Raw genomic sequence first — 13,199 nt, forward strand, 5'->3', positions numbered from 1 at the left:
GAGCGTCTCTGTTTCGCCTCACGCGTTTGACCATCTCAAGGGTGGAGTTCCACCGTGTTGGAACGTCTTGCACAAGTTGTTCCTGTTCTTGTCCAAGGGAGGCTTGCTTGGCATTCAGCTCGTCTGAATTTGCTGGACTGTGTTTGAAATGTCCGACCACTTTACGGCACTTGACCAGAACGCCATCAAAACCACTTTCCCGAAGTGACACTACTATAGCTCTCTGAGTAACATGTGCAATGCAGGGCAAATGCTGGAATGGCAGTATCCTCCCTGCTGCCACCATATTACGAGCGCTGTCTGTTCCAATAGTGCTGGTTTTGTCAGCTATCCCCCACTGATTAGCAACGTCTAGAAACTGCCTGGCACATGCGTCTGCAAACTGGTGCTCCTCTGTTTTCATCACACCTAACGGTCAAACAAAGATCAGAATAAGTTCACAAGCAGTAAACAACTAGCAATCATTAAGAAGCAAACATAATGTGGTGGTAATTCATGGTGTTGTGCTAATTAATAAGTAGGCTAATTAAATTAAATTATAAAACAGTTAGCTCTAACCAAGTAATTTGATTGGACAAGAGACATTCCTTGAGTGCTGATATTGGAGTACAACAGCACTGGGACATTTTACAGACAATATCAGGCGTTCTAATGTTATGTTGTGTTATTTTTGTGTTGCCTAGCAACATCTTTCTAGTTGGAACCATTTGTGTTGGCGGAGCTAAATAAATGATTGAATAAACTAACAAATTATAATCTTATGTCGCTTATTATTGTTAAATAAGAAAAATTGCTCTTAGAACTGTTGTATAAAAACAATATCACATGAGAGGGAGTGCTGTACTGCTAAATATCAGCACTGGTGTGATTATTTACGTATTAATGATATGAATCACACAAATGCATATATTCAACACAACAGCACTCCCTCTCGCGTGTTAACCTCTCGGTTAATTATGAAATTTAAAAGGACACAGCCTACCTAAAGCAAAGGAGTGAAGTTCCCAGCTGGCATCGATGAGGTGTGCAGTAACACCGAGGTAGTTATCATTACTGACAGAGGTTCAGTGGTCCCCAGTCAGTGCTACACCAGTTGCCTCCACCAACTTCTCATCTTTCGCGGCTTTCTCTGTTGCATGCTGGTCATGTATTTTCCTCACGATTGTTTGCCTCACAGGTAGTTTGTAGGATGAGTCACCCGTGGCCGCCTGGAGAACAAGCTCGAGCCCATCATCTTTGACCACGCTGATGGGTCGGCAGCTCGCGGCAATCCACTGAGCAAGGAGATCAGTGAGCTTACTTGATAGAGCTGCACTGATGGGCTTGCCTCGGTTGCACTCAAACATAGTAGTTTGACAAAAACTCTTCCCCTGCGCAACACGTGATCCAGCATCTTCCATATTAGCTATGGGTGCATCCATGTTGGCGCGTCACGTTTGAAGATTCCTCCGGCATTAAAGATGTTCTCTTTTGCGCGTATACATCCACGCCTTATATATGTCGATGATCCTCGCCGAGTATACATCCGCGCCAACCAAGTATCCATCCGCGCAATGTGAAAGTCATCATAGCTTACTTAGTATAGACCCAGATCCCAACCCAACTTTCAGAATAGATTAACGGCGTCATTTTTGTTACCGCGCGATAAGAGTCTGGCTTTGCCGCAGCGCGTTAACGCCGATAACGGCCCACCCCTAATACGTATATATATATATATATTTAAATATAAATATATATAAATATATATATATATATATATATATATATATATATATTTATATTTAAATATAAATATATATAGACGTCAAGCTAACCAGCCAGGGTAAAAAAAATATGATCGACCTTTTTCCCCATCACTTTCATTTTTTAAATAGTAATTAATAAACATTCAATACCATTACAATTTCCTTTGATTTAATTTTAAATAAATATTTAGAGTGCCCAGGTAGCACATAAACAATGCAATTTAACGGTTTTCTTAAAGTAGGAACGTTTAACCTGTGCGGCCAGAGCGCTCTCCTTCCTTCTGCTCTGCGTAAACCTGAGCTAGTCACCTACTTTTGCGTAATCAAATGTCTATAGGGGAAAAAGATGGAAAAGCCATGAGGTTCACTTTTGCCTCAGACCGACTTATTGCTGTTTTATGGTGTGGCTGAATCTGCGATCCGCTGCCACGCGGACTGGAACAACAAATGCTGCAGTAACATGAGTTGTAGTCAGGTTCGGAGTCATTGGCTGGAGCGGACCCGACTTTAATACGTCATCCCAAAATAGAAGCTAATATCTTAATTTGACCTTGAATGAAAAATGTTGTTAGAAAACTTCTTAAAAGTTTTTATCACAGAGGAGGCAGCACTCATTTCTGCTTTCAGACTGACGGCGCGCCGGAGTTTGCGCAGCGTGCGCGCTTATTGAATCTGTGTGTGTGTGTGTGTGTGTGTGTGTGTTGTCCATGAGCCGCTCCAGTCACTGCTTCTCGTTATTGGCGCTATTTAAACCAATGTTGTAAAATTACTTCTGCCCAGCCCAGATGTGCTCACTCGTGCACCCGTGAGCCGTGGTTCCGCCGGAACGCGTCTGACCTCTGACAGACGCACTCTGAACTTCAGATCTTCAGTACGCTGTTAATAGCCTGAATGGGAATCATTTCTTGATTTATTTAGTTACATCCACAATGTTCTGTGTGTGAGGTTTACAATGTCAGAACACCTGCATGAGACAGGTGTTAATTACAATCTGCCAGAATGACTCGCCACCTTCGGATTCCTCCAACACCGTTAAAAATGATCAAATACGGAACATATCGGCGTGCGCATGCCAGAGTGCTGAAGCTCGGCGCATTGTTATTATGAAGCTAGGGCGCATGTGGAGCACACACGCGCGCAAAAATATATTTGTTTTCAATTACATTAATTGTGCCCACTTACTTTTTCTTAGGCCCACCCCCAAATGAGTTTCTGGTTACGCTAATGGTGACATATGACAGACTTCTCTGAGCTCCGCAGCCATTACACTTTTCATCTCGCGCACCCCCTAGCGGCAGCTCGCTCACCCCCGGGGGTACGCGCACCACTCTTTGGGAATCCCTGCTATAGGGCATGTTGTGATCTGTGGGGGAAACCGGAGTACCCGGAGGAAACCCACGCATGCATGGGGAGAACACGCAACTCCACGCAGAAAGGCCCCAGCCGAGTTTCGAACCTGCAACCTTCGTGCTGCGAGACAACAGTGCTAACCACTGCGCCACCATGCAGCCCACAGCATGCTGTACGTGCACACTCCTTAACGAAACTGAGACAGTCCCGTGTGTGTGTGTGGCCCGGAACACAGAAGAACACAGCAAATTAATAAAATAATGTGCCTCTGTCTCTGCAGCTGCACTTTTTCGTCGGCTGGCCGAACGTGCAGTGTGTGTGTGTGTGTGTGTGTGTGTGTGTGTGTGTGTGTGGCCCGGAGGACAGAGGATAGGAGAACACACAGCTAATTAATTAAATAATTTGGTTCTGTACCTTTCTCTTCAGCACAGCCGACAAAGGTTTATGATGGGTCAGTCCTCCTGCATGCTCAGATCATTCCCTTCCCTTGCTTGAAAAATTGTTCCAAAATGAACCCACATCTTTTTTATCTGTGAATTCAATGCCGTTCAGCGAGTCTCAGATAAAAATTTGGGCGTCTTACTGTAAAAAAATATATCATTAATGTAAAAAAGAAACTCCAAATAAACTATGTTCACACCCAGAATCGAACTCAGGTCTTCAGCATGAGAGTCAGACATTTTATTAGGTGAGTTAAAGCGCCAGTAACATTTGACGTATCTGTAACTTTTATATCCTTGATGACAGCTGAAACTACGTCAATCCAAAGAACGGTTCGGAGCGAAAATGGCTATTTTGTTGCTAATTTACAGGAAATATCTAGAAGAAAGGTCTACAGAAAGTAGCTAAGGTTCCTCAGAAATGTAGCTAGGTTTGTCACTAGGCGTTAGGAACAGCGACAAAGTCACTGAGTTGGCACTGCCTCTCTCTCTGCTGCTAAAGCTACGGATAGCAAATGCTACGGGCGATGCCTGAGCGTGAACGCGCATGAAGCAGCCTGCTCGACCCGAGCAGCTCTCTTTTCTGTGATTTTACAGAAAAACAGGCAATCACAGTAAAAATGCCAGGGCTCATTCTGCAGGACCAGGGCATTGCAGCAGAATGTATGAAGAAGAAATTTATTATTTCTATACATGTTTTGACCATGTATAATGCGCCCTCGAAGCAATTGTTTTGGACTGTGTTTTAGATGTTGTTACACTCTGTGGATTAATTAGGCAGGTATGTAACACATTTTACTAGGTTGAAAATCATGCATATACAACATTTTAGATGTCAGAAAAATAACCTTGCATCAAACTTTAATCTTAATTTTTTTATTTTCCTGTAAATAAAACTAAGAATATTTAGTATTTCTGTTGCTCGGTGTTTCTTATCCTTGTGTTGTCCCAGTCCATTATGTCGTTTTCTCTTATGCAGTGATCTGTTATGGCTGACTTCTTTATTGTGCTTTCTGCTTCTTTTTTTGCTGCTCTTGTGTGTCTTCGACTTGCCTCTTTCTAACAATAAACAAAGGAAAACAACAAACAATATAAGAAAGAGAAAAACAACCAAAGCAAAGAACCAGAAACCCAGAAAGACAAGAACCACAACCAGTGACAGGGTATCTGCGGGTCATTAAAAAGTCTTAAAAAGTCTTAAATTAGCTTTTCCAAATTTAAGGCCTTAAAAATCCTTAAAAATGACAAATAATACTTAAATACAGTTTCCAGAGGTCTTAAATTACCAAAGACCCAATAAACAAGATTCTTTTATTTCAATTTTCATGAATTTCTAGTTAGTGTTCAGCATTTTTTGTGTACGATGTTGGCGTAAGCGGAACCGTACACGTTCGGTTGGTTGTGAAAGAGGGCTATTTTTAGATGAGCACATTAGCTGGTTAAGCTAGTGGGAGCTTGCGCCATGGAGAAGTGGAAGTTTAATGGTAACTGCATGGCTAATCCCACGATCGCGGGGTGGTTGGCACGGGTTCCAGGCAATAGCTGAAAATTATAGCTTTAATTTTTAAAAATGATAAATGATCTGCACTTGTATAGCGCCTGTCAGAGTAAGGACTCCAAAGCACTTTACTCTACAGTGTATCATTCATCCATTCACACACACACTGATGGTGATGAGCTACGATGTAGCCACAGCTGCCCTGGGGCGCGCTGACAGAGGCGCCACCGGTCCCTCCGACAACCACCAGCAGGCATGGTGGGTTATTTGTCTTGCCCAAGGACACAACAGCAGAATTCTCTGTCCGAAGCCGGGATCGAACCTGCGACCTTCCGATTACTGGACTACCCGCCCAACCTGTTGAGCTACTGCTGCCCTGCTTAAATAACTTAAATTTGGTCAAAGTGGCCTTAAAAAAGGTCTTAAAAAGTCTTAAATTTGGCTCCCTTAAACCTGCAGATACCCTGAGTGATAACCCTACCATACATCAAAAGCATAAAAGAAAAAATAAGAGCAACAATGAAAAAACACAACATAAACACACCACCAAAACCATACACAACAATTAGAAACAGACTGGTGCACCCAAAAGACAAGATACCAGCTGGACTTAAATGTGGAGTCGTTTACGAAATGCCATGCAAACTCTGCAATAAATCATACATAGGAGAAACCGGACGCCAACTCAACACACGAACAATAGAACTAGAGCCCTGCACTGAAGCCCTAGGGGCCAGGCTTCGGGCCAACGACTGTGCAATTACCTCGGACACGGGCTGGGCCGGGTGCCTTTATTTTTAATCGAATTCATTTAAAAAAACTGAAACACAAACGCAGCAGTAGAGCCCTGCGCGGGACTGTTTTCTTCATCCCGCTCCTGCCCGCTCCCGCTGAATTTCTGACCATTACCGCCTGCAACTGCAACGTGTGTGTTACACTCCCGCCCGCACCTGCAGCGTGCATGCCTACTCCCGCCCGCAACCGCAAAACTCGGAGAAATTATTACCTCACAATAAAAGAGATGTATTGAGTTTGCGTCCTCTCTGGTCCTGGAGAAAACATGTCACAACTCGCGGCTCTTCCATCCATCTGATGCGGCTCTCTGTGCTTGTAAAATAATGAATGGATATTTAAATAAAATGCTTTATATTTTACTGAATTAATTTTATATCTGTAATTCAATTCTATGTAAAGATTGTCTGCGTAAACCTGAACAGGTCCAACCCGGTCTTACTGTGAGACCGGGTTGACGCGTCACGCTTGTGCGTAATCATATGCGCTAATGAGCTGAAGAGGATGTGAGATTCTCGGCTTCTCCTCAGACGGCTCCTGGATGCGTCGCCACATTGGAGACAGGAACAAATGCTATTCAGCCAAAGTTTCATAATCAGGGAACATTTTCTAAGTGACAAGTCTCTCTGAGCGACCGGGTTTGGAAAACACTCGCTTCAGTGGGATGAACCTTCCCGCATGCGCTCTGGTTCTGCGATGCGCTCCAAGCCAATCTCCACAACTTCAGCTTGCTGTGCACATATGCGCTGAGCAGCTCAGATGTTCAGATGGGAATCTTTTCTTGGGTGATTTAGCTACATCTGCGACGTGTGTAACGAATAAAATGTCAGTTCGTCTGCATGCGTCGGGTTAATTCTTTCTATTCTGGAACTATCCGGTCAACACAAGCCCTGCTTTTGTCTGTTTTGTTTTCTTGTGAAAATTGTTGGAAAGAGATAAAATTTAACTTGATTAACACCAGAGCCAGTGCGCCGTCATCTCCGTGACGGTAAACGAGGGAAAAACAAATTGATCGGATCCTGCACGTCTTTTAACACATTGGTCAGGATTGACGCACTTTGTTTTAATTTAGCTGGTTAAAAAAAAAATCAGGCTCGGGCCGGGCCAGAGAATCCTGAAAACCTTTTCGGGCCGGGTCGGGCTGGGGCTCCACCCCCTCGGGCCGGGCCAGACACGGGCTCAGATTTTAGGCCCGTGCAGGGCTCTAAATAGAACATAGAAAGGAGTGTGAGAAAGAAACAAGTCGAAAACTCACAAGAGCAGCAAAACAAGAAGCAGAAAGCACAATAAAGAAGTCAGCCGTAACAGATCACTGCACAAGAGAAAACCATGTAATGGACTGGGACAAAACAAGGATCATAAACACCGAACAACAGAAATACAAAAGATGGATAAAAGAAGCGATAGAGATAAGGAGACGTGGAAGTGGGACCATGAACAGGGACGATGGAGTTTACTCATTGGATTACACATGGGACTGCATCATTGGAGAGCGGAGAGCGGGCAGCAGAGGGCGACAATGTCCTCTGCTGCCCGCAGATAAACGAAGGAAGTGACGCCACCATCGGCGTCAGCTCTGATGATGTTTGCAGCCGCAAACGAAACGTTGCAGGTAAATAAACCTTTTCTGTGTTTTAAAAAGAACTAAAAGATGGAATTTGAAACTAAACACAGCAAGAACACCCAAAAGATGTTTAAAGTTAATAACTCCTTTCCACGCATTAATGATTGTTCCCACGCATTAGTAACTCGTTCTCATGAGTTAATAACTCCTTCCCACGCATGAGGCTTGAGGAGAAATTATGACACGTCTCTAAATAAAGTAAAATTTTCTAGTGCAGAGTGGAGACAACCCATAGAAGCACTGATTTGATCTCATTTAAGAGAAAAATAGAACAGGTTAGATGCACCTAATAAATAAAATGACTAACAAACTCAGGCATCCGTTTCTTTGCTTCATTGTTCTGGTGCTGAGAATATCACTAATGCGGATCAAAGGAGATACACAGATTAATGCACCTCTTATTTATTATTTGGAAACTACATTTACTGCAGCTGGCAGAGGCATAAATTGTTTCTATTGATACACGGAGTTTACAGAATCATTTTAAATGTTAATAGGGGAAGACTGCAGGAGGGAGCGGTAAAATACAGCGGGTCCCCAGCAAAAACAAGAAACTTTACGAGTCTGATGAAACCTGCTGGTTTTCCATCAGGCAGTCACGGGGCAGCTCCAACGACCCAGTGGCTGTGCTGGGTCAATGTTATCGAGCTCAGTCCGGCTCGGCAGAGGGTGAACGAGCCGAGGCGACGTCGTGCTCTGCTTAAGAAGAGGTGTTATTTTCCCGCTTCAGAAGAAGCGTCCAACGTGTTTTTACGCTTTCTTCGAGACTTGTCACGTCGCTAAGTTGTTAGCGCCGCACGCTAACACGTCAATAGTGCAGCGTAGCCTGCTGGAGGTTTTAAGGGTTCAGATGAAACACCCGACGAGCCCCCACTCTGTTACGTCCCTCAGCTCGCCAGGAGTGATGTGGTAGAGGGAGTAAGAGATGTTGTGTGTAGGTTTAATAATAAAGTAAATGTGTCTCCAACAAAGGATTTTATTAACAAACACAAAGAGCCTGAACAAACAAAATGGAAAAAGGACTAACGTAAAGCGCCAAGCCAAAAGGGCTGGGAGGAGAATATGTTTAACTAAAATATTCACTGTTGATAAAACACTAAATGCAATATATATATACAGAACTAAACACGAGACTTCCTGGTTAGCAGAAACGCTCAGGGGAGATCCAAAAGGGGGAGTCAAAGGCCAGTCCAAAGTCACAATACCATAAATCCTAACGAACACGAGCATAAACCACTGACTTAACAAAGTACCACGAAGCAAACACACCAGCACAAGCACTCAAGGAGAAGAGAGCAGTGAGAACACTTCCGTGTCCACACTTCCCTGTACCTTCTTGAATGAAGGCAAGAGGGCAGCTTTTATCTGCTGACAAGTGATTGCTCAATCACCCACAGCTGAGCACCGGGAGACAGGTGAGGCAGAAGCCACTGAAGCCACCTTGTGGCCAAAAGGGGGCACTGCACGTAACACGACCTCTCAGGCTGCTCACACATCGATCTTAAGTTGTCGGTGTTGCGCTCACGCCGTAATACAGTATTAGATGCGGTTAAAGTCAGACATGAATAAATAAATAAATTTTACATGAATAAGTGATGCTTAGCCTGGTGGGGGGAGGAAACCCTGGCCTATTAAACACTGGAGGAAACCCTGTCAAGATCGTCAACACTCGTTTATCTTAATGCTATTGAAGCATGTAAACCAAAAAGCATTATATCCACTGCTACCTTTCTAATTTTAAACTCAGTAACTTATGCTGTAACTTCACCTTGCCCTGCCTGCTCCTCCTTGCTGCCCGCCGGCTGTGATCACAAGCGACAACATAGTAGTGCTTCTTCGGGAAACTGCGCAAAAAAAAATAAAATAAAATAAAATAAAACTTGGGATCTTGTAGGCGTGGCGGTGGGATTTCAGCCGTGGCGGCCCGCCACGGCTACGTCTATGTAAGGGAAACCCTGCCTTCCCACGCATTAATGACTCATTCCCACGATTTAATAACTCCTTCCCATGCATTAATAACTTATTCACACAAGTTAATAAGTCCTTCCCATGCATTAATAGCTTGTTACCACGACTTCATAACTCATTACCATGAGTTAATAACTCTGTCTCATGCAATAATAACTTGCTCTCACAAGTTGATAACTCCTTTTCATGCATTAATAACATTCTCACAAGTTAATAACTCATTCCCATGAGTTATTAAGTACTTCTTGTGCATTAATAACTCATTCCCGTTAGTTAATAAGTCCTATCTATGCATTAATAGCTCGTTCCCACGACTTAATAACTCATTCCCAAGCATTAATAAATCATTCACACAAGTTAATAATTCGGTCCCACACATTAATAACCCATTCCCATGATTTAATAACTCCTTCCCATGCATTAATAACATTCTCACAAGTTAATAACTCATTCCCATGAGTTATTAAGTACTTCTTGTGCATTAATAACTTATTCACACAAGTTAATAAGTCCTTCCCATGCATTAATAGCTCGTTCCCACGACTTCATAACTCATTACTATGAGTTAATAACTCTGTCTCATGCAATAATAACTTGCTCTCACAAGTTGATAACTCCTTTTCATGCATTAATAACATTCTCACAATTTAATAACTCATGAGTTATTAAGTACTTCTTGTGCATTAATAACTCATTCCCGTTAGTTAATAAGTCCATTCTATGCATTAATAGCTCGTTCCCACGACTTAATAACTCATTCCCAAGCATTAATAAATCATTCACACAAGTTAATAATTCGGTCCCACACATTAATAACCCATTCCCATGATTTAATAACTCCTTCCCATGCATTAATAACATTCTCACAAGTTAATAACTAATTCCCATGAGTTATTAAGTACTTCTTGTGCATTAATAACTTATTCACACAAGTTAATAAGTCCTTCCCATGCATTAATAGCTCGTTCCCACGACTTCATAACTCATTACCATGAGTTAATAACTCTGTCTCATGCAAAAATAACTTGTTCTCACAAGTTGATAACTCCTTTTCATGCATTAATAACATTCTCACAAGTTAATAACTCATTCCCATGAGTTATTAAGTACTTCTTGTGCATTAATAACTCATTCCCGTTAGTTAATAAGTCCTATCTATGCATTAATAGCTCGTTCCCACGACTTAATAACTCATTCCCAAGCATTAATAAATCATTCACACAAGTTAATAATTCGGTCCCACACATTAATAACCCATTCCCATGATTTAATAACTCCTTCCCATGCATCAATATCTCCTGGACCTAAAAGATGGGAAACGTGAGTTTAGAGACGCTGATCAAACGCAAAGGTGAAGGGGGATGAGGGTCAAATTTGTCCGTGTTAAAAAGTATCTGAAATACATTAACACAATGTAAACACAATAGTAAATACATTATCGTGGACCAGATCCATGACTGTATGGTGACTAAACCCTCTGTTGTCCTGGCGGGGAATTGCTTTGCAACAATCCCCAGTTGATGGAGAAGTCTGAGAACAAAACGTCTCTGTTGGCGCGTATGCGTCTGTCTGATGGAGAAGTGTAAATTAGGCTTAACAACCAACACAACCTTTGCAAAAAAACCACAACAAACACACGAAAACATACCACAATAAAACAAAACAACTGAAAACTGGCTACCCATAATGCTTCTAGCCCGCTGCCTGTTCCACAGTGGGCGGGGTCAAGACAATATGCTAACGTGGCATTAGTTATAGCGTGGGCCTATGGTAGAGATTGCTGCACCTGAAGGAACAGGAAATACGTCACAAGACGATTCAGTCGCTGTAAAAGTGTGAAATAGCATTTTTAATGTAGATTATACACAGCATTTATAAGATGTATAGATCATTTAGTAATTCTCATTATTTTTTTATACTTTGTGATTGTTCTCTTCTTCCTGGGAGACTGGTGGGGCAGCGCCCCTCATGGACGAGCTGCCACTGTTATTAACTCGTTCCCAGGTAATAATGACTAACTAATAAGTATCTTGTGGCCACAAGTTTTTTTTCTTCCCTCAATATCACCAGACGGGCTCTAGTATTGTATCCTAACCCTTGAAAATGTTTCCAGCCTTGAGTTTTGGTTTGAAGAAAACATTCACTAACGTCAGATCTAGCTTTTCCAACGAACATCTAAATGGAGCTCAGAAGTCCTGCTGGAGTTTCGGTTGCTCTCAGCTTCAGTCAGATGTGTCAGAAGTCAGCAGCTTGATGTAACAGAATAAAAACTCATGTTATTTTTCAGAATGGATTTTGATGATGAAGATGGTGAAGGACCTAGCAAATTTTCAAGGTGAGAAGCCAGAATCCCCACATTGCTCATTCTTTCATGTATAATTCAGAACCAGCTCTGGTTTCAGGAAATCTGTCGGTTTGTTTAGTGGAAAATTAAGTAAAATTAAATGTGTAAATTTGAGTTTCGATCTTATAGAGTTTAATGCACATGTCTCTTATCCTGTTTCCAAATTGCTCTTGAAAGTCTACATGTTCTCCTGAACATCCAGACATGACAATGCTACAGATAACCTTTCTGCACCAGTGAGATCGAGTCATCCTCACCTTTTGCTTTCCACCAAATGAACAATGCAGTGGACATTCACAGTGCTACAGGTCAAGGGTTCAGGACCAGCAGAACTGAGTCAGCCGGTTTCAGACAAATCACGTCAGTTTCCCTTTGTTAAACTGCCAAATGTATGATACGAAACAGAACTAAAATGGTGTTTCTCCATAATCCTGGTGCAAAGCAGAAATAGTACTTAAAGCTGGTTGATTAATTTAATTTTAATCTCAGTTACGATGTGGGTTTTCAACAACCATTAAGACAAAAGGAGCTGATTATTTGCTCCTCCTTTAGGGGTTACTCACGCTGCTCCAAGTTGCAAATCGAGCACAGCTCCCACACAGTAGTGCCAAATTAGCGACTTTGACACTATTTCTAACAACTTTTCAGAACCCCTCAATACTTTCCGAAAAGCATCTGGCGAACAACCTAGCGACAGTTCTGGTGAACGTTAGCTACTTTCTGTGACTTTGCTTATGATATTCTCTGCAGGTTAGCAAAAACCCAGCCTGCACGTAAGGGAAGGATCTGCACATGTGCATGCAGCAAGTTCACTTTACATCTACTGACCAATCATAGAGCCAGTCACCCACTCACTAACTATATCCTCAGAACATATGTATATATAACCAGGGCTGGTAAGCCTCATGCAATGAGTGCAGGACATACATTTGACTCTCTTCATACGCTCTCCCACCACCCCTCTTATTTCTCACTCTGATAAATATTAGTAGAAAAAGAAGACAATATTTTATATGGCGCCTCTCAAGATAAAAATCACGAAGCTCTTCACAAAAACAAAAAATTAAAGTATAAAAAGATTTTGAAAATGATTAAAAGTATGTTTAAAAGGAGAAAAGAACAAAAAAAAACATAAGGAAAGAGAGAGAAAATGAATAGGAAAGAGGGAAATCAGTGGATCCCAGGAAAGGCGGAACAAGAGCAGAATAAGGAGAGGGTGATGAAGGTCACACCAAAGCCTGAACAGGTGAGTGTTGCTTTTTAACCCTCCCACTGTCCTAATGGGTGTGACCCTGCAAGGAAAGTTGACCATTGGGCAGGATTGATGGTTTATCCCTTGGGTCCCTGTGGCAGGGGTGAGGAGTGAGCACCACCTCACCCTTGTCACGTGGACCTCAAGGGATAAACCACCAATCCTGCTCAATGGTCAACTTTCCTT

The 13,199-nt window shown here is 42.3% G+C and overlaps 1 protein-coding gene across 3 annotated transcripts in view; it reads left to right on the forward strand.

Annotated features, from left to right (window-relative positions):
- arnt2 (aryl-hydrocarbon receptor nuclear translocator 2) overlaps window positions 1–13,199 on the forward strand; it is a 144,603-nt gene that overhangs the window by 20,484 nt on the left and 110,920 nt on the right. For 2 of the 3 annotated variants that reach the window (XM_070554614.1, XM_070554615.1), the window contains exon 3: window positions 11,705–11,752. The exons of the other annotated variant lie outside the window; for it this stretch is intronic. In XM_070554614.1, coding sequence (XP_070410715.1) covers window positions 11,705–11,752 — 48 coding nt within the window. The remainder of the gene's footprint in view (window positions 1–11,704; window positions 11,753–13,199) is intronic. 3 annotated transcript variants of the gene reach the window in all.

This window comes from Nothobranchius furzeri, chromosome 9 (assembly GCF_043380555.1).
Source record: "Nothobranchius furzeri strain GRZ-AD chromosome 9, NfurGRZ-RIMD1, whole genome shotgun sequence".
NCBI classification, from domain to species: Eukaryota; Metazoa; Chordata; class Actinopteri; order Cyprinodontiformes; family Nothobranchiidae; genus Nothobranchius; species Nothobranchius furzeri.